General features: G+C 41.8%; 5 protein-coding genes across 7 annotated transcripts in view; 3 read left to right on the forward strand and 2 right to left on the reverse strand.

Annotated features, from left to right (window-relative positions):
- mcph1 (microcephalin 1) overlaps positions 1-3,631 on the forward strand; it is a 30,128-nt gene extending 26,497 nt beyond the window's left edge. Inside the window, exons 14-15 of the mRNA XM_072391101.1 lie at positions 2,824-3,061; positions 3,149-3,631. Of these exons, the coding sequence (XP_072247202.1) occupies positions 2,824-3,061; positions 3,149-3,201 (291 nt within the window). The 3' untranslated portion in view covers positions 3,202-3,631. The remainder of the gene's footprint in view (positions 1-2,823; positions 3,062-3,148) is intronic.
- A 1,140-nt stretch (positions 3,632-4,771) lies between these two features.
- agpat5 (1-acylglycerol-3-phosphate O-acyltransferase 5 (lysophosphatidic acid acyltransferase, epsilon)) lies at positions 4,772-13,843 on the forward strand. The gene is made up of 8 exons (XM_072391091.1): positions 4,772-5,601; positions 6,116-6,185; positions 6,268-6,383; positions 6,468-6,557; positions 7,599-7,689; positions 8,577-8,738; positions 11,823-11,946; positions 13,180-13,843. Exons 1-8 carry the CDS (start codon positions 5,383-5,385, stop codon positions 13,403-13,405), a joined length of 1,098 nt encoding a protein of 365 aa, XP_072247192.1. The 5' UTR covers positions 4,772-5,382; the 3' UTR covers positions 13,406-13,843.
- A 2,117-nt stretch (positions 13,844-15,960) lies between these two features.
- tmem14a (transmembrane protein 14A) lies at positions 15,961-17,455 on the forward strand. Of its 3 annotated transcripts, none has more exons than XM_072391093.1 (5): positions 15,961-16,027; positions 16,433-16,517; positions 16,628-16,729; positions 16,811-16,898; positions 17,014-17,455. In XM_072391093.1, the coding sequence occupies exons 2-5, from the start codon at positions 16,442-16,444 to the stop codon at positions 17,054-17,056; spliced, it is 309 nt and encodes a 102-aa protein (XP_072247194.1). In that variant the 5' UTR covers positions 15,961-16,027; positions 16,433-16,441; the 3' UTR covers positions 17,057-17,455. The 3 variants fall into 3 exon arrangements, with proteins under 3 accessions (XP_072247194.1, XP_072247195.1, XP_072247196.1); XM_072391094.1 differs by having other exon boundaries at positions 15,969-16,033; positions 16,435-16,517; XM_072391095.1 differs by lacking the exon at positions 15,961-16,027 and adding an exon at positions 16,291-16,295 and having other exon boundaries at positions 16,435-16,517.
- Positions 17,456-17,575: 120 nt separating this feature from the next.
- Positions 17,576-19,147, reverse strand: gsta.1 (glutathione S-transferase, alpha tandem duplicate 1). Its single transcript, XM_072391092.1, has 6 exons — positions 18,979-19,147; positions 18,835-18,886; positions 18,478-18,610; positions 18,249-18,384; positions 18,051-18,176; positions 17,576-17,929 (listed from the first exon to the last, which is right to left on the reverse strand). The coding sequence occupies exons 1-6, from the start codon at positions 19,063-19,065 to the stop codon at positions 17,792-17,794; spliced, it is 672 nt and encodes a 223-aa protein (XP_072247193.1). The 5' UTR covers positions 19,066-19,147; the 3' UTR covers positions 17,576-17,791.
- Positions 19,148-20,601: 1,454 nt separating this feature from the next.
- On the reverse strand, positions 20,602-27,067 carry LOC140313126 (serine/threonine-protein kinase ICK-like). The gene is made up of 14 exons (XM_072391096.1): positions 26,886-27,067; positions 25,712-25,978; positions 25,554-25,608; positions 23,903-24,024; positions 23,722-23,801; positions 23,492-23,624; positions 23,219-23,390; positions 22,885-23,052; positions 22,373-22,789; positions 21,949-22,157; positions 21,657-21,799; positions 21,381-21,497; positions 21,188-21,295; positions 20,602-21,064 (listed from the first exon to the last, which is right to left on the reverse strand). The coding sequence occupies exons 2-14, from the start codon at positions 25,810-25,812 to the stop codon at positions 20,913-20,915; spliced, it is 1,977 nt and encodes a 658-aa protein (XP_072247197.1). The 5' UTR covers positions 25,813-25,978; positions 26,886-27,067; the 3' UTR covers positions 20,602-20,912.
- Between the last annotated feature and the right edge of the window lie 907 nt (positions 27,068-27,974).

Here is a 27,974-nt window from a genome sequence, read left to right on the forward strand (position 1 = left end):
GGTGTGTTTCAGCTCACTTTTTAGCATTAGCACAGTAAGGGTACTGGGTTGAGTCACTCCCGCTGCTGTTATAATGGGGCTTTTGGCTAGTTTCTGCAAAGACACTCACACTCTAATGAGCCACTGTAGTCTGCCTGCTCAGCAGCAAACAGGAGACTGGCGCAGGTTTCAGCTACCTGGTGAAGATAATGGATCTTTTAGCAGGTGATGAGCTATGTGGGGATAGGCGTTGGTGGAGACCGGAGTGGATACCAATGGCAGAGTCAAAGGAGATTGAATTAGGTTTGGTTTGTCGGACAGTCGCAGGAATGTCATATGAATAATATTGCCCAACGATTTGCTCTGTAACCGCTCGACATTTATTCGAGCAGCTGTCATATTAAGTTGTAAAGCTGGCTCATATTGAGTTCACAGCTTGTTTTTGTCCCTTGCACACAAATAGACGATTATTTTATTGAGTGAAACCCAGAAATGTTTACTTTTAATGTTGAAAAGAAAAGGTTACGCGGAGAAAGCATAATCACACTGTGGCTCCTGCCTCTTCCATTTGCAATTAATTCCTACCACCAAAACAGCATAAAAATCATTTAAAATAATGTAATCAGCCGCTGCTGCCGTAATGAAACACAGTCGCAGAAACTAAGGATGTTGGCAATGGATCTTTTGGATCAGGCATGGGTCCTCTGTTGATCTGGGGTGCTTTGGCACATTCCACAGTTCCACAGTTATCAGACCTGATCTCAGGAGTCTTTTGGCTGATTAAAGCCTCGCGCTCTTTGTCACATTCATTCAGACGTTGTTGAGCAGTTTTGCGGCGTGGTGGGGGCACATTGACCTGCTGGGGGGGAAGCACCTTTGTCAGGGAGGGCCGTAAGACCCACATGAATGCCAAGGCCTGAGATTTCCCAGTGGATCACTGAGTTGTAGCTTGATCCGTTCTGTTAACTTTATCTGGCACTAGTTTAATGTTGAAGCTGATAGGCGTATGTTACAGTTCTTATGATTTTCATATGAGACAAATGAGACAGAAATGTGGGTTATGATGAATATTTTTAAATGGAGCAATAGTAGTTTATTAACAGCAGTGATTTATGCTGCAATAATATAGCTTCTCTTTGGGACTGATAAAGTATTATTTGATTCTACTGAAGCATCTGACCCCTTATTTCTTGAATACTTACAAAAGACCAACATTCTTTAATCTTGTCTTCAGTTATTTGACTGAGAACAGTCTACAAGCTTACCCTTTCTGGAGCTGTCAGGCAGAGCTGATAATACTGTATTCTGAGAACAATGAGGGTTATTTAGAAAAAATAGAGCCATAAGATTGTCTTGTTCTTCTCTGAGTGATTTAGGGGTTGCACTCTGGTCAAAATTATTGTAGTTCCAACTGATAAACAATAATAGAATTACACTTCACCTGAATGTCATTTTACTTTGATTAATTTTGATTCAATTTAGATTTTAAGTTCCTCAGTGCCTGATGAAGGCTTACTCATCAGCAACACTTGTAGCGTTGTCAGTTTGGTTTTAACGGTCAAGGCGTAGGTGAGACATATTTGTTCTGGCTGAGAGGGTTTCAAAGTCACATCTTTAAGCTTCTGCTGCAGCTCCTGCAGCCACCCTCAGGCCAGTGGCAGTACTGCAGTGCTGGAACTGGCAAGAAGGGGTCACATTTTGTGGCTGTGGTGAGTTACAAATGTGGTTCTTCAGTGTTAAAGTGGGATTTATTTCATTTGAATTTTGCCCCACGGGAGATGGAGACCGTTCTTTGAATTTAACTGACATATTTGATACAGCAAGTGAGTGTAAATGGGCCATCCCTGTTCCTGTTAGTGATGCACAAGTTAGTGATACTAAACCTTCATATGGTAAGTATGTTCTTTATGTTTATCGGGAAAAAGTCTCCATGGTGAGTCTTTGCTCAGTACAGCTACATGGGAGGGTCTAACTAATCTAATTTGATAGGTTAGTGTGTAATCAGCATGGTCTTAATTCAATTAATAATTCACCTGCTCTGGCGCTATCATATGCGTCCTGTGAGGACTTTGTGTGTGAGCGTGTGTGTCTGTACTGTGATAGACGGGCAGCTCCCTCGCTTTGGTGAATGTTTTGTTGTGGTGGTTTTACTAAAGAAACTTTTATGTCAAGCTTGATAAATCACAGACATGTATGGAGTCATCTCTATGCACTGTATGTGTCCAGTGTAGTTTCATAGAGTCTCTATGGTCTAGAACTGAGTCTTGCCACAAAATCTCAAATGTAGCATTTAATACTCACGTGTAACTAATGAGTGAATAAGTAAGCTACAGAATATCTAGTAGGTTGGTTTTTGTTTGGAGAGAGACAGTTGAAGTGCTTCCCTTTGCTGCCTTTCTCGATGCTAAATTAGATGGCTGCTGCGAATAGCTTTAGTCTTTCGGTGATATTGATCCTCTCACCTTATTCATAATAAGAGAACAAAAGAAAACCAGAAGAAAACCATGTATTGACTCTTTTGCAAAAAAGTTGAAGGCTTAAGCTCTAGAGCTCTAATGAAGGTCTCACTAATAAGTTTGCATTTAGCGTTTCAGCCTTCAGTGAATCTAAACCAACCTGGTTTGTTTTCTGTGAAATAAGCTGAATTATACAATCTTATGCATCACCACTAAATCATGTTACTTTCAGAGAGTCAGAAGACGGCTGCAGAAAAGTCGCAGCCTTAGAAGCTGGATATTCGCACCAGAGCACAATAATTATTCAAACTGAGCTGTCAATTGATGGTCATGGGTTTAGTACAATGTTTATGTCAGTAAAATGCTTAACTATCAGTTTCTACCCCAGATCTGTCGTCTCCAGAGGCACCTTTCTGCTGGGGAGCACCAGCAGGACCTGTTCCAAGGCCAACCAGCCATGTTTGTATCGCAGCACTCCCAGCCGCCTACTCAGAGTCTGGTGGAGCTGATTGAGCTGTGTGGAGGAACCGTCTGCAAAACTGTGCGGCAGGCAGGCATCTGCATCGGGAAGTACAGCGGCAGGAGGCCTGAGGGAAGCAGGATCCTGTCTGAGCAGTGGATTCTAGGTAAGATTGAACCAGCTGTGATAAAGAAGCCAAATTCCATTACTGTCTCACTAACTGTTTCTCTTATCTTGTGTGGTTTCATTTCAGATAGTATTACTAATCTGAAGATAATATCATATGAGAACTACAACTTGGAGTAACGGCTGGTCCAATTTCTTTTCATCGTCCGGGATGTTCGGTTTCATTACGTTTGTCCTGAAAAATGCTGTCAGTTCTGCCATACAGTGATCTTCTTTGCATGTTTACTGTCCTCTTTCTCAGGAGTGTCTTTACACAAATCATCTAATAAATAGTATTCTGTTTCCAAAGACTTATGGTTACCATGTAAACCTGCTATTCTCAGAACTGTCATTTGTCAGAACTGTCAACTGCTTTTACATGTTGGTTTTCTTCTATTTACATATTTTTACATAAAGTAATAACCACTACTGTGACTGTTTTTGATCTGTAGCAATGTGAATTTAGACATCCTTGCTGAGCCAGCTGAACACCCTCATGGTCAGTAAGCACTGTGTCCTGATAGAAATGTTTTGTGATGTAATTTTAATAAATATAGATTTTTATCTTTGATGTTCTTGTTGTATACCAGGCAGTGGTTGAAAAACAAGAATTCAAAGGCTTCATGTGTGCTCCAGGCTGAAAGGCAGAACATATTAGCATCTTGCACATCAGTCTGAAAGCCTTCTTAGTTTGAATTTAATTTTATCAGCAAAGATGAACAAGTATTGAACAACTCTCTGTCAAGGCACCCTGCAATGTTTACACTTTTTACACACTGGGTCGTCTCATTGGAAGTGCCCTGGAATGCAATGACTAATGATAATAAGATTTCCTGCATTTAAAACTACACGGGAGTCATGAAAGGGATAAATCTATCAAAACTGATCTGTCTTCACTGCTGGATGGCAAAAAAACAATGTATTTATACAGCAAAGACTTGGTGGGGAGAGAAAGAAAATCACTTAACAACATAATGTAAACTTTAAATGCATTAGAGTCAAACAAATCCTCATTTAAGCTTGTTTTTTGCCCACTGTTGTTATTATAAATGTGTTGAGGACAATGAGATTACATTTAAAATGTTAATATTTATAACATTTTATTTTCTAAAATGTATTTATCAATATATAATGCAAGATATGTCTGAGAAATATTTATAAAACTACTAATAAATTGAAAGAAACTAGAGTGGCGCAAGGATTTCTTAAGTAAATAAAGAGAAAATACTTTGTTCCTTCGTGGTGCATTCCTTCTTTGAGGTCAAACCCACCAAAATATAGAACTGTATCAATATTTTATTTTTGTGACATGTATGCTAGACAATGCTTCTCAAATCTTGCCATTTTCAGTGCAAATATTTCTAATACATTTAACTGAAACTGAATTCCACATAAAAAAAACAGTTAACATAAGTAACTAATAAGGCTTTGATAGTAAAGCCAGATTAGTGTTTACTCCACATACTTGCAAGGAACAAATGTAAAGGGAAAACAATTTAGAAGAGCGTAGGCACCTTAAGACTACTTCCGTTTGCCAGAACTGTTTCTAACATCAGAGCTCTAAAAAGAACCAAGGTTAAAGAGTAAAAGAAAAGAGATGGTATGGTCCTTTATTATCAAACCCTATGAGGCTCACGGTATGCTGTCGCCTATTGGCTGGCCTTCATTGCGTCACTCGGCCAATCAGCTTCGTTAAAGCTCTAGTGTCATACGTAGGGAGGCGTGTGTGACATTTACTGCTAGAAGCTAGTAGCCGGATAAAGATGAACTGAGGGAGGAAATTGACAGTATTTTTTTCTTTTACTAAACAAGCTGACTTTTGGGTTACACTTTACTATCGTTTCCGCATTAGAGAACAGAGTTTATGTCAAACCTAGAGTTGGATAAAACTTCCAGTTTGACCCATCACGTTTTATTTTCGGCTAACGTTTTTCTTTTTCTTTTTTTTTTTTTTTTTAACTTGTACAGTAAATGCACGGAGTTTGGGCTGAGGTTGTTTTCTGCTTAGCCGTTTTAAAATGTCGATACTTTTCCGATAACTTTGTTTTTATGTGATGTAGTATGGGTCAGCGTTAGCGCTTAAGCTGACTTTGCAAATTGCGTTTTGCACACAAGGTTAAATTTAGCTTTAGCCAACTAGCTCCTCACTCCCTTCTTGCTGCAGCTTTCTCACTTTCTTATGCTGACCTCTCGGTGCAGGTGTGCTGAAAGTAGGCCAGGTGTGCTGTGGGATAGATAGGGTGCACAGTAACTTAATCACGGTTTGTGATACTAAGTCCAGCAGTCGACTTCAGGGATTCGTAAGTGGAGACAGGTGAAATCATGCTGCTCTCTTTGGTTGTCCACACATACTCGCTGCGGTACTGGTTTCCTGCCACTATCATGCTGGGAACAGCCCCAGCTTATTTACTGTCTTGGGGCGCTTGGCGCTTACTTTCAACTGTTTTACCAACAAGTGTGTATCACAAGATAGACGACCGACTGTACTGTATCTATCAGAGTATGGTCCTATTCTTCTTTGAAAACTACACAGGAGTTGAGGTAAGTCATCCTTCACTTTCTTTGTAGAAATATTATGATTGGTGTCTGTTGTTTATTGTGTGATATATAATGATAGACTTACAGTAACACAGAAATCAGTAAATGCTGCGTCCAAATCTCTTTGCATTAATTGTTCCATGTGCACTCATACAAAACATTGCATATGTGCAGATTTCGAAAAAGTCAGGTTAACTTAGACACCCGGTCTGGAAAACAAGATCTTGATGAACCTGCTGCGCAGCAAGAGAGTCTGCATTCTTTTGTAACGTTTGCACAGCTTGCAGATCTGGTATATTTGTATTTTAGGGTGTTTAGATAAAGAGTAGTGATAATGGTGCAGCCTGTAAACCTTTGTGTGTGTGATATGATGTGTTATAATGCGTCTGTAAAGCACCAATTGGACGATACAAGGAAGGCCCCACCGGCTTCAAGCCACACTGTGATGAGTTGTGAGATGTAAGTTTTTGCTTGCCTGTGCAACGCCTTTTACCAGCTCTTCAATCTGTCTCTGTAGATTGTTATATATGGAGATATACCAAAGAACAAAGAGAACGTGGTCTACCTGTCAAATCATCAGTGTACAGGTAGTGAATCTGAGTTTGCACCTTTTTAAAAACGTGCGAGCGCAACATGAAGCCCAGCTAAATGTCTCCGTTTTCCCCGCAGCCGACTGGATCATCGCTGACATGCTCGCCATCAGGCAGAGTGCTCTTGGTCATGTCAGGTATGTCCTTAAAGATGGACTCAAGTGGCTCCCGCTTTACGGATGGTACTTCTCTCAGGTAATGCAACGATGTGACTGTGAGTGTGTGTGATGTGTTTTGAATTCACCGTTGGTTCACCGGATCATCTTTTTCTTTTTTTAGCATGGGGGAATCTATGTGAAACGAAGCTCAAAGTTTAATGAAATGGCCATGAGGAAGAAGCTGTTCAGTCAAGCTCGATGTGGAACACCAGTAAGTATCCTTGAGGAATGTTTTAAGCCAGATTAATAAACCTATTGACTCCATATGTGCAGTGAGTCATGGCGTCTGCAATATCTGTAGAAAAAAACCCCCAAAACTGTATATTTATGAGTCCCAATTATCAGCTTTAAACAACAACAAATGGAGGTAAAAGGCTGTTGTTGCAAGAATTTTTGGTAAATATTATTTTCTATGTCGATATCTGATTTATAAAACTAGCTTTTTATTCTACAAAAACCGTAGTCTTTAAACCTTAGTGCAAATAGTTTGTGTAACCAGAACATGAGGAGAGTGTAGTGGTTACTGAGTCGAAAGGGCTTTTTTTTTTTTTTTTAATCGCTTTTTTGGATTTGACTGAGAGGGGATTAGTGTGTGTGTGTGTGTGTGTGTTGAATCGCGTGTTTCAGGTTTTGCTCATGTTGTGGGGACATTTTGTCCACAGCTTGGGTGAATGGTTCTTCCTTTTGAAACAAGCCCCTCATCACTTAATTGTTGCATTTTAAGATGAACACTTGCTTTAAAGCGGGGTTTGGCTGGCCGTGGTTGTGGTTGAGAACTTCTCCAGGAAGCGAGTGCAAGGTGCGGGTAATGTCCTCAGAAGTAATGGAGGCACAAGTGGGTGTGTTTGCGTATTTGACAGATGTGTTTTTGGTGACCTAAAAGCACACAATGAAAGCTGTGTTGTGACGTGTCGAGGTGAAAGTTAAATGAAACCCTTTTTGTCACAGAAGAGAAATTTGGAAAAATAAAGTGTGAAGGGATTATCGATGTTTTTGTCATTGTTTCTGTTTGGTCTCATTAAATGGGTCCCGGCAGGCTTTTGATACCAGGAACGTTTTTTTAAATTGGATTTTGAATATAATGAACTACTGTTTTGCTTTGTTTTGTCTCTGCAAAGTGTTTGATTGAGAATAATATATAATAATTGTTGTTTTTGTTCAAGAGTGAAATGATCAGAAGATTACATCCTCTCTTTGACCGGTCCAGTAAGAGCTGCACTAAAGCATGTGTTTTGTTTTTTTTTCCCCACAGATGTACCTTGTCATCTTCCCCGAAGGAACTCGGTATAATCCAGAGCTGAAGAATGTTATCGCTGACAGTCAGGCTTTTGCTACAAAACAAGGTGGAGGCAGCACTGACTGCTGTAGTGCTGGATACTTATTCAATACAGCCCACTCAAGTCTGTAAAACAGCTGACTAAGTTTTGTTGTACAGCCTATTGCCACCTTGCACGCCTCTGCTCTACCAAAGAGCATCATCTTGCATGCAAATTTGTCTAGATTTCAAGTAGTGAAATCCCACTGAAGTAGTGGTGTGGTGCCAGGAACTGGTCATCCTCCATCAAAACCGCTTATTAATGAATTCCGCTTCATGCAGCTTAGAATCTGGACATATGCTGCCTGTCAGTAAGACTGAGCGTGGTGCTCGCTCACAATTCTAAATGGTCCATTTAAAAATAGAGCTCTTCGGTGGTGGTTCCTTCATTTAACACGAGGAAGTGAAAGAAAGTGAGTGCTTGTCTTTGTAGTGTTGGGCTCTGCGCAGTCATTCTGATGCCATCGAGCAGTTTTGCAACATTGTTTGGCGATTCTGTGGCGATCCAGCCTATTTTTGAGCCACCTCTCTGAATATCACCTTCCCCCTTTAATCCAAATAAATCACTTGAGAGAGATGACATGTGTTCACGACATTATCTGCTATTAGGGAGGTATTAGCGAGCAGTGGATGGTACCACGTTGACCAAGACCGACAGACTGAGCAGTGACTGAGACCAACACGAGCGTTCACATTTAATCTCCTGAGTTTTAAAGCATGTATTCTGCGGGGATTTCAGCTAGTATGTTTATAGTGATGAGGAAGAGATGGCATACAACAGCTGCACTTAAATGGCCTGCCATCTGTATTTTGATTTGAAATGCCGACTGGCTTGACCGTTAATGCAAAAGCTGGTATGAAATGCACGTTTGCCCAGCTGATGAACTTAAATGTGCTTTTGTGTCCTCTTTGCAGGATTGGCTGTTCTTAAACACACTCTCACTCCAAGGATGAAGGCATCTCATATAGCCATCGAGGCCATGAAGGACCACCTCGATGCTGTGTACGACGTCACAGTGGCCTACGAGGGAACATTGGGCGGCTCTGGTCAGAGAAGACCCGCTCCATCGATGCCAGGTCAGAGTTTTTAAAGCAAGCGGCCGTGCAGAAGTTTTATCAGTGCAGCTTTTTCATTTATTTTGGTGTTACAGGTGGAAGAGGTTTGATATAACTGGCCTATAGAAGTTTCTTATGGGGTAGATAAGGGGTGCATATAAGGGTTTTAAAGCTATTTTAGCAATAAAACCATTTAGTCTTACGGTATTAGTAGAAAATGAAAACTCAAAGAAATCATGATCGTTATTACAGTTCTGGCCCCGTTCAGATATGGTCCTAACATGCTCTCTGAGGGATTGGATCATTAGTGGACAGCACTAAGTACAAGTGTAAGTCAACTCAGGCTGCTTTCACGACAGCTTCAGAGTTTGACTTGCAGTCCAAGTCTTAGAAGAGGCTGAATGCAGGTGTGTCCCGAGTCACTGAAGGACCACCGACGCATGCGTATTTTATTGCTAGGTGTGACTACACCCGTAGATCATGTGGAACCGTGAAAAGCAGCAAACTGTCACATCTTAGACTCCATAATAACGTAAAATACTTGCCTTTTTTTAACCTGAATTAAACGTTTTTTTTTAAATAGTTTTCTATTCCAATTTAAATCTACTAATTGACTGATGGAGTGATCCCGGCACAAATGAACAGTTGATAGTGTAACTTTCTGCAGCCTATATCAATATAAGCTTATAAAACTAAACAATATTGATGTGATGTACAATTCTACTACGTACAATAAAAGATGAAAGAACAAGAAATATTTGGTTTTATTCAAAGCCGTCAGTACAAACTTAATTCTTACAGGCTTTTAAATGATTTTTTCATTTACTATATTATACTTTGATTAGTATAAAAACAGTTTATCAGTGCATGTAATTAGATTTTTCCATCGTAAAGATTAATTTGACATTTTTATCACCAAATAAAAATGCATTCAGCGAACAGCAGCTCCGGCCTCCACAGTCCTCCATTGTAATACATGTGTTATAAAACGTTGTTTACAACCTCCCCAGTAATTAATCACATGGCTAACATCACCTATTAACAAGCACGCCTTCCTGTAAACAGGGTGACTGTGTTTTGGACTCCTTTGATTGTTGTGTTCCCGGTTGTTTGATTCTTTGGAGAGAAAAAAAGCAAGGAAACATCCCGTTTCAGTCGGGATTAAACATCGCCGTTTCTCGCAAACAGGGCAGAGAATAGAAGCGCATTCCTCTCATCACGCACTTCCTGGCTGCATGCGGTGAAGGTGACTTCACAGGGAGGTGGAAGTGACCCGCGCGGGGGTGCGTCATGCAAGCCTCCAGACTCGGGGAGATCTTTCTCAGTTCGTTCCTACGGTGACGGATGGAGCAGTAGATCCCATTTAAAGAGTTATTAGAATCGCCATTAAGTTGTTCTAAGTAATAAGGCAATGGGGATTCAAGTTTAAACGAGCTCACCGGACATGTTAACAATCAATAGTCAGTTGGAAAAAAGAAGTGCATTTCCCATTATATTATTATACAACCAGTTTAAGATGCCTCTGGAGTCCTGAAGCGCTGCGTAACTTCTCCTCAAATCCTTCTTTGCTGCTTTGAAACGTATTTGTTCCAAATATCGACTGTGGAAAATGATACTGCACATCCCCAAAGACCTTCGAAAGTACAGTTAAGCCCCTCGTGGTGCCGTTTAAGTATTTTTTAAATGGGTCGCCGTTCTCAGTAGTTTCTCCGTGCCGACGCTCCACCGAGGCTGTTCACTCAGAAGGGCTTTTAGGTATCTTTGGTCGGGGAAAATAAATTAGCCTTCGGATCGGAACGTCTCTTTCGTGGACGTGGCGGGAGGCTTGCTGCTTTTTGTTGTGTCTGCTGGTTGTAAGTCAGGAAATCTTCTTGCATTATCAGTGCGTGTTTGTTTGACACGGCAAAGAAAAAAAGAAAAAAGACGCAGCCCTCCTCGTTTTGGCCACAAGAAACCAAAGTCTGTGAGTTACAGGAAATAATCTCTGAATTCGTCGTATATCTTTGCATTGAGGTCACATGGCCGAGTGTGGAGGGGATTAACAGCTGTATCATTTCTTCCTTTAAATAAAACAACAGTTTGTCTCCCACAAAGTACTTCTATAAAGGATCAACACCTCCCGTAGTCTCTTTGTCTGCGTTTACCAGGTATTTCTGTCTGTAATAAAGTGAAAAGGGGGGTTTAGATCATGAAGTGTTGTTTGGCACTGCGAAGCAAAGAGTCGATTTCCTTCTTCTGTTCCATGTGGTTGTTTTTAAAGTGTGTTTTGGAGCATTGTTCTGCTCAAATGCACATGACCTGCTTTGGAAGCTTTCTTTAGAAAGTTCAGCATTGTTTCAGTAAATTCTTTAAGAGTCTTATACTGTCTCGATGCCAAACTCTCGCTCAGATTCTCAGAAGCCTGAAAACCGCATTTCACCTCCTGCAGGCAGGGCACTCTGAAAACGTTCTGTTTTGAAAGAACAAAAGTGTTTGTGTCTGTGTCTTCCCGAGCCTCCGCGTATCGGAGCTGCTTTGTGTTCATTAAACCGACACGTGGCGTGTCTGAAGGTCAGTTTAAATCTGTGAAGCGGCTAATGGGGATGCTTTCTTTTCTCCAGCGAGAAGCGAGGCTTCTGTCTTCGATCAAGTTGCTTCTTTTGGCCACAGCACCACATTTCCTGGTAGCATTGCATGTTGTGGAAACAGGAACTTGAAGGTCTCGGGGCGGGGGGGGGGGGGGGGCACACGCTTGCAGCCTTGAGCCTTCACATTTGACGTCTGACCTTCTCGGACTCTTTGGGTTTGCTACTTCACTCAATACCTCAACAGTTCAATTCAGCTCCAGGCTCCACACTGAAAACCTGATGATATCCAGACTTCTTTACTGATTAAAACTACCTCTGGTGCAGTTGAAACTTTCACAGATTTTATCTTGATAACAGAGGTGTTAGAGAAGCATTATAACCGAATCTCAGCTCTTTGCTTTCGAAGGTTGTTTGATTGTCACAGCAGCTCCACTCCATCGCTGTCACCTGATGTTGGTTTTAAGTGCTTACCGTATGTGCCTATTTCCTGTTTTTGTTTAGTCTCTTTATTATTTTTATTTTTTTGCATATTTTACAGAATTCCTCTGCAAAGAATGTCCCCGTGTCCACATACACTTCGACCGTGTGGATATAAAGGAAATCCCCTCGGAGCCACTGTTTTTCCGCAGGTGGCTGCACGATCGCTTTGAAATCAAGGACCGGTGAGTGTGTGCGGAGCACTTAATCCCGTTGAAATCATATGTCACCCAGTGCATATGTAAACTGTGAGTGTGTTTCGACTTTGTGCCACTGGCTTCAAGCACTTCCTCTCACTTTAGATCAGTGTACTTTTTATCAAACGTATCCAGAAACATCCATCGCAGCTCTCAGTTCAATTATCTGTTTCATTTACTTTTACATAATGATAAAGACGAGCTGCATTTACTTTCTGCATTCAGCACAGACGTCCATCAAAGAGTTAAAAAGTCCACTGCTCTGACTGACCGACTTATTTTTCATCCTGTTTTGGTGGTGAACTTTCATTTCCATCTCCCATTACTTGAAATTGAAAACAAACACAAACCCTGTCAGAGGTAATCGAGTGCAGAGCGCGGTGGGCTTTTCGGTGATGAAGCCTCTCAGACGTGTAAATGTGTCGAGGTAAATTATCGCCCAGTTTGCCGTTTCACAGGGATGCAAAAAGGTCGTGCGCATCAACATTATGACCCATGCACATTGGCCACGCTTGATCCAAGTGTGCATCACTCCGCATATGTGTAGCGGAAACTCTTGAGATAAGCTTGGGCAGAATTTAGATTTTTACAGTCTGTAACTGAGTGTCTCAGCCCCCGATCAGTATCTGTCGTGGTGGCACAGTAGATTGCGGTTATTACTGTCACCTCACAGCAAGAGAGTTCCGGTTTCACATCTCAGCTGGGCCTTTAGTGTGCAGTTTCCTTTGAACTAAATGACTGCTGCACTGCATTTGTTGTTCGTGGTAAAGCAGCAAAGCTGGAAGCAGCCATTACTTGCACACGTTAATTCAACAGAAACAGAAAATGACAAGTCGCACACGGCTAAATGCATCAATATGTTGCATGCAGCCTATTATACACGCCACAAACCGATCCACCGGCATTTATTTTACCAAAAAAAACTTAAATCTATACTAATTAGCTTAGCGCTAACTAGTTAGCTTGTGCTTCGGATCACTTGATGCAATTGCCTGAGAAGATAAAAGGTCCCGGTGCTGTCATACTGTGAAGAGTTTGGCGGATGTGTTCAGCATAGAAAGTGGGAATCTGTTTCTCTCATTGCCGTTAAAGCAACCAAAAAGCCCTGATGTGAAGTGACTGCAGTGTTTGTGCTGTAACTGATGTGAATGATTCTTTTCCCGTCTCTATGCATTTCTCACACAACTCCATTTCCTAAGAGACTTGTTTGTCTTTTAAAAGGCTGCTGACAGATTTCTACGAGTCGCAGGATTCGGACAAATTGCACAAGTTCCCCGGGGAGGGCAAACCCTCTCTGCTGAGGCTCTCCAAGACCCTCCCCTCGGTGGTGATCCTCGGGGGGCTGACACTGCCATTGCTGCTGACGGAGACCGGCAGGAAAGTGTACGTGAGGACCTGGGTTTGCGGGACACTGCTGGGCTGGCTGTGGGTGAACGTTCTCCCTTAAACGACCCGGGGGCAGGGGCTGCACCAATGAGACGCGCAGAAGACCCGGAGAAAGGTGCCATTTTTCCTGTGTCGCAGCAACACAAAGCGTGTTCCAGATGCAGAGCAGTATCTGATGAGCTCCGAGCTTTTGACTGTCCAGCCGTTGAGTGGAGATACTGAGAAATGTCGACCGCTTTGTGCTTCACGAAACCCTCTCGTTGTTTGGATTTTGCAGCCTGAAACGATGAAAAATAATAACACGAACGGGTTTGTTATGTTTGATTTCTGAAACGTGCTCAATGAATTTGAAATAAGGATAGCAACCTACTTCTCTTAAAATGAATTCCCCCCTCAAATCGAACCAAATCAGTATTCTCGCATGCCGTTTTCCATCAGTCATCGGCCTGTTTTTACAAAGCTCTTATTTTTGAAAGCCACGTGCACACATGAGTACTCACAAATCACACTTAATGGTCGGGTCGGTCATTAATTATTAAGCACTGACTAATCGATGCTGGTTGTAACGTTTTTATGCCAAGTCCCATATCAGGAGGATTATGCACTTTTTCTCATGTAGAGTGAATGTTTTACACTGGTAGAACAAAACGAGCAGCCCGCGCTCCTTTGAACAGAGTCCATAAACGCAACACCAGCCTCATCGTTTACCATAAACATTCAAGCAGAAATTATTTTTTTTTTTATGACAATGAATGTAGCCGTGAGAACAAGTTAATTCATGTAAATGGGGAAAAGGCTGCAAATGCAGCGTGTCGTGCATTTTGGAGCAAATGCAGATGTTCTACCAGTGTAAGATATCGCTTGAATTATAAAATGTCAGTCATTGCCAAAAGCCGGCTTGTTTCCCAGTTTCCTCTGTGTGTTATATGGTAAGCAATACTTTCTTTTTTTTTTTTTTTTTTTTTACTTGTTTGTTTTTTTTAGCCCGGGATACACAGCAAAGAAACTCGTGTCTGTTTGTTTCTCTGCATTCGAAATGTTCTTTTTTTTTTTTTTCTTTTTAATATGGGTTCAAAGAGTTTCATAACTTTGATATTTGCATTTGTTACATTTAAAAAAAAAAAAAAAAAGAAGAAGAAAAAAAAGTGTTACAGTTCACACGAAAATCTCTACCTAACGAAAAAGCTGACAAAGCCATGTTTAACAGTATATCGCAGGTTATTGTGCACTCGACGCCATTTGTATTATAACATCACTGTATTACGAAATGCACTGTAATGTCCATTGTTGTTTACTGTAAAGATACCATTGCAATTTCCACTCGTCACTTTACTCATTAGACGTCTCGTCCTCCTTTACAGTTAGTCTTCTCTTCATGTCGGTGGTACAGTAGTCTCGTGGATTTAACATCTTGCTCCAATACCTCACTTGAATAATCCTTCCTTGTTCTTAAATGACCCTTGTCAGCCATTTTATAGTCATTTTTATCCTGACAAGGCCAGACTATAACGCATCAGGAAACTGTAGACCGTATTTAAATGCCAACTGTTTTTTGGAAACGTGTGCCTTCTCTTCGGGGGCCACCGTGGCTCCGTTCCAGCAGGTGACTGAATGGAGACGCTCTGCTGGATCGGCTGCTCACAGCAAGATGTGGTCACGTCTACAGCTCATAGTGGCTTGTTCTACTCCAAGAATGCATCGATTTACACTTTTTTGAGAGCTATTATTAAACTATGAAACCTTTAAAGTGTGTATGGTGTTGAGCGCAGGAGAGTGCAGAGTGAAATAAAGTGGTTTCTTTTGGGGAGACTGTCTTGTCTGTTTCATTGTTTTGAAATATCAAACACGTAGCACAGTCTCATATGATGACAAATACATACATATACTGATGGTTTACTGTGAGATTTGACATTAGGACTATCACAGGCAGCCCAACGTGTATAACCAATGAAGAGTTATTAATCAGTGTATTTTTGAATGTTTCTGCTCCACTTTGGAACGTTTTTACATGGCCAATAGTGTGGCAATGCTCTCATTGATCAGTTACAGAACCATGGGTTTGTTCCCATCACTGTTCAATTGATCACCATTTTATGGGCACAATTTTGTTTTAGGAATAAATAACGAAGCGTTGCAGAAATACAGGGTACTGTTTGATATTCACTAAGGAAGAAATAGAAGTTAAAAAAGACAAAATTGCATGTTCAAAAGGAAAAATTCAGCGTAAATTCAGATATGTCTGAAAGGGCATGAGCCAGTATTTGATTTTGATATTTAAAAATGAATTTACATTACATTTATTAACCTATGTTTGGTTGAGATTTTAGAGGAACTCCATCAAACAGTTTCAGTGATACCCGACTCCACATTTGAAACAAAATTAACTGGCGACCCTCAAAAGGGAGCAGCCGAGACAAGAAGAATAGTGGTCATATCATTACAAATCTCTTTAAATTCCAGTTTGAGAACAAATAATAATTGAATGACGAAACAGGTTTAGCGAAGATAGTTGTCGATTACATCTTCTTGCGATAACATAGAATCGTATTTACTCTCCTACTTTGTAAGAAGTCATCGAAGGCCACATGGACAAGAAAGCGCATGCGCTTCATTATTGGCAGGCACACGGAAGAGCTGTGAAACTGATTGAAATCGTCTTCGCTTGCTGTCTTAGTTATTTTGACTCCAGGTTTGTTATTTTCGCCGTGACGATTCACGGAACAATGTCAACAAAGTACAATAGGAATATGTGGTTTATATGCTCAGACTGAGAATAGATGTAGATGCCTGTTTATTTGGAGCCTCTTTCTATCGCTATCCAGTATTTTATTCATTGTAGGGCAAACAGCGTCATCTAGAGGTCTGCGGGGTTAACTGCACGGATTTTAGTGTTCAAAGAATGACTTGACTTAAGTCAAAGAAAATAGCTTTTTTTCTGTGTTTAAATTCAAGTTAGTGTGTAACCCTTGCTTGCCAAAATGTATCTTTTACATGTCTATACTGGTGAGCCAATGCCAGCTGAGACAAAATGTTGAACTGGATTACTTGTCTGACCTTTGTTCAATATAATGTTAACATGGTTGTTTACAGGTTTGTGATGGCAGTGGACTGGATTGGATTCGGCTATGCTGCCGCCATCCTTTTTGGAGGATTTATGGGATACAAGAGAAAAGGTTGAGAGCGCTCATTCGATCACTCTTTCCCGTTGTTCTAAAAGAAATCTCGACAAACTCTGTGAAATTTGTCACCCTCGCTGACTTTGTGTTCCTCTGCCTGATCACAGGTAGTGTTATGTCCTTGATGGCCGGTTTAGTTTTTGGTGGATTATCTGCTTATGGTGCCTATAACACCTCCGGCAACCCAAAGAATATCCAGGTGTCATTGCGTGAGTATGGCCAAAGCTCGTTCTTATCATTTCTGTTCAGAGGTCAAATAATCCATTTTTACCGTGGTGTCTTCATTTCAGTTTCCTCAGGAGTTCTGTCAATCATCATGGGAATGAGATACAAGAAGTCTGGGAAATTATTGCCAGCAGGCGTCATGTCAGGGTTGAGGTGAGGCTCCAACTTGCTCAACATGCTGGAAAGAATATTACGCAACTCAAGAATTGTTGAACCACACGTGCTGATTCAGTCGCTTCTCATCCTTCTTGTTTCCTGTCCCTTGCAGTTTGCTGATGGTGTTTCGTCTGCTGCTCCTGGCCATGGCGTGACCAAGAAAGCAGCACTGAGAGCTCATTGAACAAGCCTCGTTTGAAAGGAGACTACATTCCCAAGTGTTCACTTTTTTTTACATGTTTAAGATGGATTCTGCTGTCTATTGTAGGTGTGAACCGGTGTATGATTGTACACCTCATAGCTTGAGATTAATTGCCAAGATGTATCCACTCACAATATTAAGAGCACCGTGGATTAGAAGTCAGCCTAGAGGGTGCTTGATATTGGGTTCTTAATATTGTACGAGACCAGTTGTAAAACCTAAAAGTATTTGCACTACAGAAAAAGGTGGAAGTCAGTTTTACTTCTTACATGTTTTAGAGAGAAAATAATGATCAAGTTAATGTTTGTGATTTTTGTAATGGGAACAAAACTGAATAAACAGATGAGATTCATACACTTTTTTTTGTTTGTGAAGGGTGTGGTGGTTAAATTAAAGGCCACTGACAGAACAAAAACACAGCCGCTTCTCAAATGCTTTTCGAAAATGAAGTATTTATTTAGTTTAAATTCAGTACACATTAAAAAACAACAACAACAACAACAACAACCGTACACTGCTATAAAAAATTACACAAATGCCTCTCACGCTGAATCGATTAGTCGTTTTGAGTTGGATGGTGCAATGTTAATCTAAGCATACCGGAACCGTTTGTCGCTCCTACTATGCTTTCATAAATCACTCAGCAGGACTACTTACTGAAAGGAATGTATCAGACCGTTTGGAGACTTTACGGAAAAGATAACGTGAATTGCAACACTTCCATGACAGTCTTCGCATAAACTTCATCTGGCGGTGGCTTCCTCTTGCTGCCTGGCTGCAGAAACTTGGCAATGGAAGGAATTTGGGTCATCCTGCCCTGGAAAGACTGGACCCAAACACAGAAAAATGACTTTATAAAACAGTACAGCAAAGCATGTAATTAAGGCAATTTCTTTTTCTTTATTTGTTTAATTGTGCATCCAGTCAAATGCGATGTGATCTTTTACTTGGATATTGGGGAAGTCAGCCAGGATTGCAGGGAATCTCTCCTCCAGCATCAGGGTGCATTCCAGCAGCAGCACATCTGCACAGCTTAGTTCGCCTCCTACCAGGTAAACATGTCCCGCCAGTGCCTGAGGAAATTTTCCACATATGCTTAGTATCTGGTTTAATTTTTGTGAAGTTCACAGGTTTTCACACCATACCTTTTCAAACACTGGTAAGTAGCGCTCTTTCGCTTTACTCTGGATGTTGTCTAGTTTAGGTTTCACGTCTGAGAGAAAAGGCAGGATCATGATCATTTTCATGTGATCCATCAGTCCGTTTAAGTACATGTTGATCCTGAGGAGAAGTGGGACCAAATATTGATTACAACACAATGATGAGATGTAAGAGAGACTGCCATTAATATACTATCACAGGAGTGGATCATACATAGCACGGTCTTTGAGATCTTTTCCGTAGAGATTGTACTTCTCTGCAATGTAACTGATGATTGCTTTCGTCTGAACGAGTTTCATGCCGTCAATCTCCACCAAAGGAACTTGTTGAAACATGAGGGATCCATCTGCAAAGACAATGGCAACCACTTCCAATAACAAAGTATCAAATCACCTCGTAGATATTTGACTTTAAGGCCTAAAAAAATAAAAATTAAAACCTACTGTTGCAACATATGCTGGTGGAGCTTTAACCACAAAGCTCCACCTTTGACAAAGAGCCCTTATACAGTGGGAAAGAAAAAGAAAAAGAAAAAAAATCAACCCACTGAAAATCACCTCACCAACTTACCACTCAGGAGTTTTTCATATTGCTCTCTGGTCGTAATACACTGCTCTTCGAACTGTGAATATGAGATTGCAAAAGTCATTGGTGCGCACACGGGAGTCGTGCTCAAAGACTGCAAATCTTGAGAAAAGCGTCGTCTTTGCTTACCTCCACCCCTGCAACTGTCAGAAGCCAGCGAATTGACTCCATTCTCCCTCTCCCATTGAAATAGTGCAGAATAACTTTTCCAGACATGACTATTTAGTTTTTGCCTCTGTCAAAGTTAATTAGAACAGTGAAAGTACATAAGAGGTCCTACTTGTGCACTCTCCTGCTACTGCAGAGATCAGCTTAACTGGGGCAAATGTAAAAGTTTAGGTCATTATATAATGACGTGCTGGCGAAATTGGAGTCGGGGAAATATCCGAAGTCTGTGATTGGTAGCTTCTGGCCAATGGAAACATAGCTCCTTTACATATTAGCACAATGCATCATGGGTAACGGAACAATTAGTCGTTTAAGCGATTATTTGTTAACTAATTTGTCAAAAGGTTCCATGTAGTGCATACTTTTTCAAATAATCTAAGCATACTCTCTTTAGTATCACAGAAACGATCATGTTCCGAAACCGTGATAGAGGCTCATTGGCGTGGTTCACCCAATATATAGCTTGCGCGAAGACAAGTATTTTGGATGTGAGGGCGATCTGGCTGCGACATCTGTCACCCCATTGATCGCTAGGGTTGATTCGGCTGATCTGGCTGGCTAGGCGGGTGTCCCCTTCCTCCCTCACCGGTCCATGTGTGTCCCTCCCGAAGCTCTGCGCTCGGTGGCAGCGGACGATGTCCCCCTCCCCCGGCGGACGACCATCCATCGGTATACCAGTAGCTGTGCTCCCCTGCTAGAACCTCCAAACAAGCTCAAGGCCAATAGGAGAAACGTAGGGAAGTCAAGCTCCAAGCTTCAGACACATCCAAATGCGGCACTGCACGTGGCAGTTTGCCTTCCTTTTTCCGTCTTTCATTCAGTTTGATTAAATATTGCATATGCCGATTGACGTCTTCGTTATTTATATACTTTTATTATTTTAGGGTTATTTATTCATTTATTTTCCAGTTGGTGTAATCTGTCTGCATAATAATAATCATACATTAATTTTAAAATAAAAGAGAGTAAAGCCACTTTACAAAGTTCCCTGTTCGCACAACCTATCTCTAGGTGGTGCTATTTCTCAAATTTAATTTAATCTCAAAGTTATCAATTGACAATGCTGTGAATTACTAGAATCTAAAATATGGCATTTCCTGTGGCCATATTTTGATCCTATTCTTGTTACATTCACACCTACTACCGCTGAAGACAAGAACAGGTGGGTGGCAACACACACTGGGGCTTGACAGCCAGTCTGGCGTGTTACAAAGCTCCTTTCAATCCAGCGAGGTATGTACACTGTGGTCCTGCATGTTTGGCATTGTTAGTGAAATTCTACTGACCTGGATTAATCTCCAGCAACAGATTAATCCAGTGGCCCTGCTGTGCTCATCCCACTGCAGCTAATGGCCCCATGAAAAGAATAATGAAAAGTACTCCCACAATGTTTGACGCTCTTGAGAACGTTAACATGATTTTGGGAAAGAATAAATCAAGCATTTTACCATGACAAATGTTTAATTATACTTGATAACCTGAGTGTGTTGTGTTGTGTTGTTGTGTTTTCTGTTTTTTTTTTTCAGATATCGATTTAAACAATGCAGCAGACCAATTAATCAGCCAAAAAACAAACAATCACAGTGAAGGTTTGGAAATATTGTAATATGCATGTGAATATGATCAGCATTCAGTGTTACAAAACGGAGGATGCAACCTCTCCACGACAGCAGTTATATTACAGAAAGACACGATAAAACACCGAGAAGCTCACACTTTGGCTGGATGCATTGACCCAAACGTTTAAATATCACACAACATTCATAGTTCACATAAAGAAACAAGATTTATTGCTGTGTAAGATTTATGTACAGATTTAGATTAGAAAACAGCTAAGCCTACTCTTTGGAGGTAAAAGAGTTCTTAGGCAACGGATCGGAGCTTCAGGCTAGCCACTAACGGTGTCCGTATTTGGCAGACCAGTCTGTTCGCCCGTGAACGGCCTGCAGCGGCGGACGAGGCAGCACACCAGGGGTGCTCTTGTTGGATATCGGCATGCTGGCGGAGGCGTTCATCTGACTCCGACCAGACCGCCATGTTGCATAATCTAGAACAGCAGTAAATACACAGTAAGCAACAGGTTCGTCTGGCGTTTTCAGTCTTGAAGGCATTGTGCGAAAGCTTCTATTACTCGACAGATATTAAAAGCGAGCCCTGCTTCTGTGCTCACTTGATGCCGTTGTTTCCGCCGAAACACCCTGACGCCCTCTGTGACCAGCAGAGCCACTGTCTTTCTTGTAAAACGATGGCATGTATCCACCTGGGATTGTATTTGTACCTGGTAATTAAAGCGAAAACAGATCCGTTAACTTGCACTTTGTTGACAGCAACACAACGAGCGGCAGAGATTACACTGAGGTTACCATGAGCTCCTCTGCTGGGCAGTGTCCCCCCATATGGAATACTACTGCCGCCCCAAAGATGGCTTTCAGTGAAGTCTTTACTGGCATTAATGGCGACATTCTTCTTTGTGCTGATGCCTGAATTAGACAGTAAGTGCTTATTATACACTGTGCCTTCTGCAGTAAAACGTATGAGAATAAGAGAGGTGACAATAACAGTAAGTTGGATGAAGAGAGTAGGATTAAAAAACAAAAAAAACAACAAACTAACAGATCTACAAATAAAGATTATATTACCAGGTAAATATCTGGACTGCCTCAGGTAATGCTGTTTGGCAGAGGCGGTTCTTGATGGCTCTTGATAGGCTGCAGTCTTGTTTAAGTTTAAAGGTGCATCTTCTTTTCCGCTGGGTCGACTGAAATCCAGAACATTGCCATACCTGTAAGGCAGAAGAACGAGGTTGTCTGAATAACCAGCTGTTAGTTACCTTGATGTTCACGTATCAAATCAGCCCGGAGTGCTGGCTCTCTGCCCACTTTGCTTGCAAACCACTTCAGTGCAGATGGAAGCTGCAGATCATCGCCTCACCTGCTCAGCACGTCCTCCCCCTGCCTCGACTTCTGGGAGGGGAAGTTACTTTTTCCAAGAATACTAATAGAGGAGAGCTCGGTCTCTTCGTCGTCCCAGTCTTCACCTTTGAGGTGTCCTGTTCCGTAGCCCCAACGGCGCCGCCCTCCTCCTTTAGGTTTCAACTGATAGCTCAGCAGGTTTGCATTTTCAGACTCCTGCCGCGTTTGCTGCGAAAACCACCAACATCAGCCGCACGTGAGGAATACTTTATGCAGTTTAAAGGAAACAAGTCATCGAATATACTGACAGTCAGCCTCCCTCGTGGACCCGTTTAACTTTTAAACAAAACAGGAAGGGGCTGGAGAATCTTTTGGAGTACCTAATAAGACCATCGGATGTAGTGTAAACCCCACACATCGTGTTTCCTGATGCAGGGACTCACCTTGCTCTGCAGACTCTTGTCAACAATGTAAGGAAGGTGGCTCTCCGTGTGTTCTTGCTTCAGGATGTGCTTCGGCAGCTGCTGCTCCCGCATCAGCTCTGTGTGCCGGTGGTACGCTGCAGCCTGGGCAGCGGCTGATATAGGGGAGGGCTGGATCTGCTGGAGAGGTCTGGAGGGGGAGCAGTGTTGATTAGGAGGTGGAGGCTGGGATGGGGGGACAGGTTTCAAGTGCAGAAGCTGCTCCTGCTGCTGCTGCTGCTGCTGTTGCTGCTGCTGTTGCTGCTGCTGCTGCAGTGTCTGTTGTGACTGTAAAGGAGTCTGCAGGTGCACAAGGCCTGGCTGCGGTCTGCCCTGCTCCAGGATCTGCTGAGGAGTGCCCAAAGCCTGACCCACATGGAAGTACGAGTACCTGAGAGCCTGAAAAACACACAAATATATGGGAAAAACAACATGAGCTTTCATTCTGTTTGCCGAGCTAGGAGGAATTAGTAGAAGATGACGACAGATGCTACCTGGGCAGAAGCTGGTCTCTTCTTTGGATCCCACTGAAGCAAGTCTGTCATCAGATGAATGGCCTCAGGGCTGGCATTTGGGATCAGTGTCTTCAGATTACTGGGAACACACTGAGGCCAACGGAAATTCATAGCACTCGCCAACTGGTAGCCCTCCGGCCAATCAGTCTAGAGGGAGAAGACACAGTCCGTCTTACACACCATGACATCCCCATAATGATGGTGCTTGTGGGTTACATGTCTAATATGTCATTTCTAATAAAATGCAGTTACACCTAGAAAATTTGACAGTAGGATCTTACAATTTAAATCCTATCCTTGCCGATGACGTTACCTTCTTTGGTGTTCCTAGGACTTGGCAAATCTTGAAGATGGTGTCTACCTCACTGGATCCCGGGAAAAGAGGCCTGAGGGTGTAAAGCTCAGCCATAATGCAGCCGACCGCCCACTGGTCTATCGGTGAACTGTAAGACGTGGATCTGAGGAGCACCTCTGGAGCTCTGTACCTGGTCCAAAGAAGAAGAAAAAAAAAAGCAATAGAACTTCAACATGTCTTGCATTTAAAGCCTGGCGTGTTTACATTATGTTTAAAAAAAAAAAAACTCACCATCTTGTCGAGACATAGTCTGTGTACGGCGGTCGAGATCTGATCTCACGAGCGAGCCCAAAGTCGGCTATTTTCACCAGCTCCGGGCCCATGCACAGAAGATTCTCAGGCTTCATATCTCTGTGGAAAAAACCTAACACAGACCCAGAGAATGACAATCAGAACTCGGCAGGAATAAAAGACGTTTTGTTCCTGCTGAGACCCCCCCTGCGGTTGTAATCCGGACCTACCGTGTTTATGAATGAAGGCGAGTCCCTGCAGTATCTGAAACATTATGTTCCTCACAGCTGATTCAGGGAACAACCGCGTCCTGCAGCATGAGACGAAATAAAAAAAAATGAGCTAAGAAACTTCAAACGCACTTTAAAATGTAAAGAAGAAAATGAGGAGAAAAGGAACAACTGTACACACCTGTCTTTCATGAGCTGATATAAATTTTCCTTCATGTACTCGAATATAAAGTACAAGTGATCATTTTCTCGAATCACCTCCTTGAGTTTGATCACATTAGCGTGGTTGAGCTTCTTTAGGGACTGAAAGAATGAAGAGACGTTGTAAGACACGTGTCAACGCAAAGCAAAGCTAGAAATAATAAATGTAACCATGCTGGACAAAACCCACGGGTCGCTGCAGCACATTCAAAAGCACATCCTAAAGGCTTTTTCTTTTTTTCCTTTTTAAATACGGGTAGTCGACGAACATAATGTAGCTGGAGGCTGCAAAGGTTGGATTTATGCTTAAGATCTAAAAAGGAAAAGAAATATAGAACAACTAGAAAGCAGGGTGGAGAAATATACACTGTTCCCATGCACTGGGAGGACACAGGTTTAACCATGCTTCGTTTTAGTAAGGGGGAGAAGCTATAATGGGACGTAGATATTTAGTGGTGGCATGCTGTAATTGTCATCTACTCAGCAGGACGTTGAGGACCAGCGTGTGCTACACATGGTTTGCTGCGGTAAGCTCTACAAAAAAGGAGGGGGGTGGGGGTTGTGTGGGCCAGGAACTCAAAACCAACAGCACACAAGAATCACCTTCTGCTCTTAGAGTTGGTTGTGAGGGAATTTAGACAGTAACATATTGGACTGGTGTGAAAAGAAACAACACAAAGTTTTGGATTACTCGACAGCTTGACCACAAAGTACAACATCACATGACCATCACCAAACCATCAGGCTTCTCAAAGCAAAAACATCCCGAACTGAGACAGACAGGAGCACGGAAACATCAAAATACTGCGACAGGATGTGTAATACAACATATTACACGAGATATTTCACTCCTAAAATCCTATCTGACGATCACTGAACCATGCGTGTTTTTTTCCCGCTTGTCCAAATGCGACACCTTGGTGTAGGATGTGACCTCCTATTCCAAACTAGATTCAAGGCGAACATCATTTCATTTTTACATAATAATAATGACATTTCTTACTAACGTCAGAATCACTATTTTAGCCATGCCTAAACATATATATATAGTTTTTAAAAGGCAAATATGACAAATTAAATGACTGGAGGATTTTACAGTAAAACTGACCATAATCTAGGACAAGAGCATTGTTCTGAATGAGAGAATAACTGAAACTATCAACTGAGATGACAGACTCATTGGGATAATTTCTATGGAGGCAAGAAATCCAACGCGAAGTAGAGAACTTCCAACTGCTGGCTAAGATTTAGAGTCCACATCTGCGCCAGAAGACAGCCCGCCAGCACCGATAGGGGCAGTAGAACATCTATTATACAATAAGAGAAGCTAAAAAAAAACAAAACAAACAAAAACAAAAAAACCAGCAAGCAGTAAACATTGCAGGAGCACATAGGTTTAGGATTCACAAGAAGAAGAATGGAGCCGTGCCTCTGTAACAAGACTCTGAACAGCCAACACAGGCATTTACCTAAATCCAATAGACTATTTCCATTGTTAACGACAAAGTCAGAAGAGCAACAGCGACTCTAAATGGCTCACTTCCTATGTTGATGTGCAGCAAAGTTTAGTTTTTCCTTCCACACCGGTCCTATTCAAACGGGTGTAAGCAGGTTAGTAAAAGTAAACTCACCTTGACTTCTCGAAGGTTCATGCATTCCTCCCAGGAGTAGAACTTTCGTTTCATTCTGCAAAATATCATTTCTGATGACTGATTTTGAAAACGACGCTTAAAGGCATCACAGCCTCTTCATCTGCTAGATTAAACAGGCACAATCTCCGGATACTTACTTCTTTATGGCAACGAGTTCTCCTGACTCCAGACTGCGGCCGAGGATGACCGAGCCGTACGTGCCATCCCCGAGCTGTCTGATGGTGGTGTATCTATTCATTATGCCTGTCCTGCCATGTCAGCCCGCGTAGGATGCTAATAATTAGGTGGGAAACAGATGTGTTCACCTCCTGCTGATGAATGCAACCAGATTTTCCTGTGACAACAGCAAAAGACCGTGGGAAGCGCTGGAGGACTCATTGTGCCATGGACTTGCCTCCTCGGAGCTGAAAATTTGAAGGATGGGCAACAAAAATTAATATCAGTTATGCAGCTGGATGAAGAGCTGCTGTGTGGGGCATTCAATGCCTGAAAACTTGTGTTGGAAGCGAGTGATGGAGACAGATCAGTCACCCAAGACAAATATCTGGCATTTCTTCAAAGCACTTTAACAGTGTTCATGGCATAGAAATCTAAAGTCCTCCTACATTAAAAGATGTGTTGTGCTTGTTATCTGAACTCGCTGAAAGGCGGCTCTTTGACACAAAGAGCTGTTATGACTTTCCATGTTAACTCAAGCCACCTAAAATGTTGCATTATTGCTTTATTTTCTGGCTGAGTCCATACAAGTGAGAAGAGGTCACATTTGGCGCGCATTCAACATTACTAATGAGCCTTTTTGCTCAATAATCTTAAAAATTGTAGATTTAATCCAACCGCTTTACATTGGTCGTTTCACATTGGTTAGCTAATAACCTACTAACTACCCTCTACGTTGGGGGTAGAAAGACTTTTTCCGTACTATTATCTTTTTGTTCCGATTAGTTAACAAGTAATATACCATTGTGTTCGTAGTTTAATTTGCATCAAGTGTTCGTCGTAAAAGCTAACGCGCAAGCTTTCATCACGTCAATTATTCGCACATTACGTCAACTTAATTGACACTGGTGTTAGTTCAGGTTCGCAGGGTCTGTTTCTACAACCTGCAATGTGTGTTAGAGTTTAAATATTAACCAGCAGTTTGTTCCGCTTACGGACTGTAGAGGTGGGCGAAACGACGCTGTTTGCAGCACAGTGCTGGTGGTGGCCCAGCTGCTGACAGAAAATCACAGCGCTGCAGAGACAACAGCGGGCTTATAGGACTGTAGGGTCTCCTAACTGACTCCAAATAAAGGAAGAGCAGAAAATACTCACCCGCCCCGCTTCGAAGAGATAACAGCACATAGCCGAGCAATCGTAGTCGATGCTTAACTGACGGCGTTGTGGCAGCGGTCACCTAAATATCACCGATAACACAGATAGTCGTAACCAGTTCACTACACAACGTAAATAAATCTTTAGCGAGGCCCCATCGTCAGAGGGCTCATCAAAATCTCGCGTTGTTACAGAAACGGTTTGAGATTACCTCGCAACAAATCACAGCTCTCCTCAGGCGGCAAAGATACAACTAGAGACAAATAAATCACTACAGGTAGGTGTGTTACAGGGGCTTTATGAATTGCTGTTGTACGTTCCCTGATAAGTAACAAACAAAGGAGAAAAGCGGTGGAACCTCAAGTGAAGTCATCTTATTCATAAAGCACACACAGAAAAACATTGGCCAGTGTATCTGAAAATCAAAAATACTGGTGTTGTCTCAGACAACTCTAGACAATCTTATATGGAACAAAATAGAAAACTAAGCGGTTGGAAAAGTCTGAAGCTAATATAAAAAAAGATACCACACTAATAGGTCACCAGTATAGCACTGAACTCAGATTATGAGCTCCTGTGATAGGTGTTACACCGAATTTCTAACTGTTGATATTCTGCTAACTAGATATTTACATGACATTATTATGTTAGTCAACTCTGCTTTCCTTAATTACTCGTTCAGATCGTTTGCAATTCCATTTCTAATTACATAGTCTGATGAATGACTAAAACCACTGTCACACCTGCTCTACATTTATATCTTTTTAGGTTATTCATGTTAATCAAATGAAGAATGAAGTTAGCACTTCCTCTCCAACAGTTGGTTGTTCCCCGTGCAAATGTCGACTGCAGACCAGTTGTGCAAGTCCATTTGGTCTAAATTCATAGCTTGTTTACCAAAGTCATTAAACCATCTGGAAACCTGTTGATATTCATGAAAATGCACACCAAAATATGCACTTACAGAAAAGCGTGTTTGGCTTTCTTGATTCCTTACAAGCATACTACCTAACTACAATTTAGCAAAGAATACTCTGCTTTTTAGGAACAGCTGCCAGGTACATGTGCAACCCCCATTCCAAAAAAAGC

This window comes from Leuresthes tenuis, unplaced genomic scaffold, assembly GCF_036924035.1.
Source record: "Leuresthes tenuis unplaced genomic scaffold, fLeuTen1.0.hap1 SCAF_8, whole genome shotgun sequence".
Taxonomy (NCBI): Eukaryota; Metazoa; Chordata; class Actinopteri; order Atheriniformes; family Atherinopsidae; genus Leuresthes; species Leuresthes tenuis.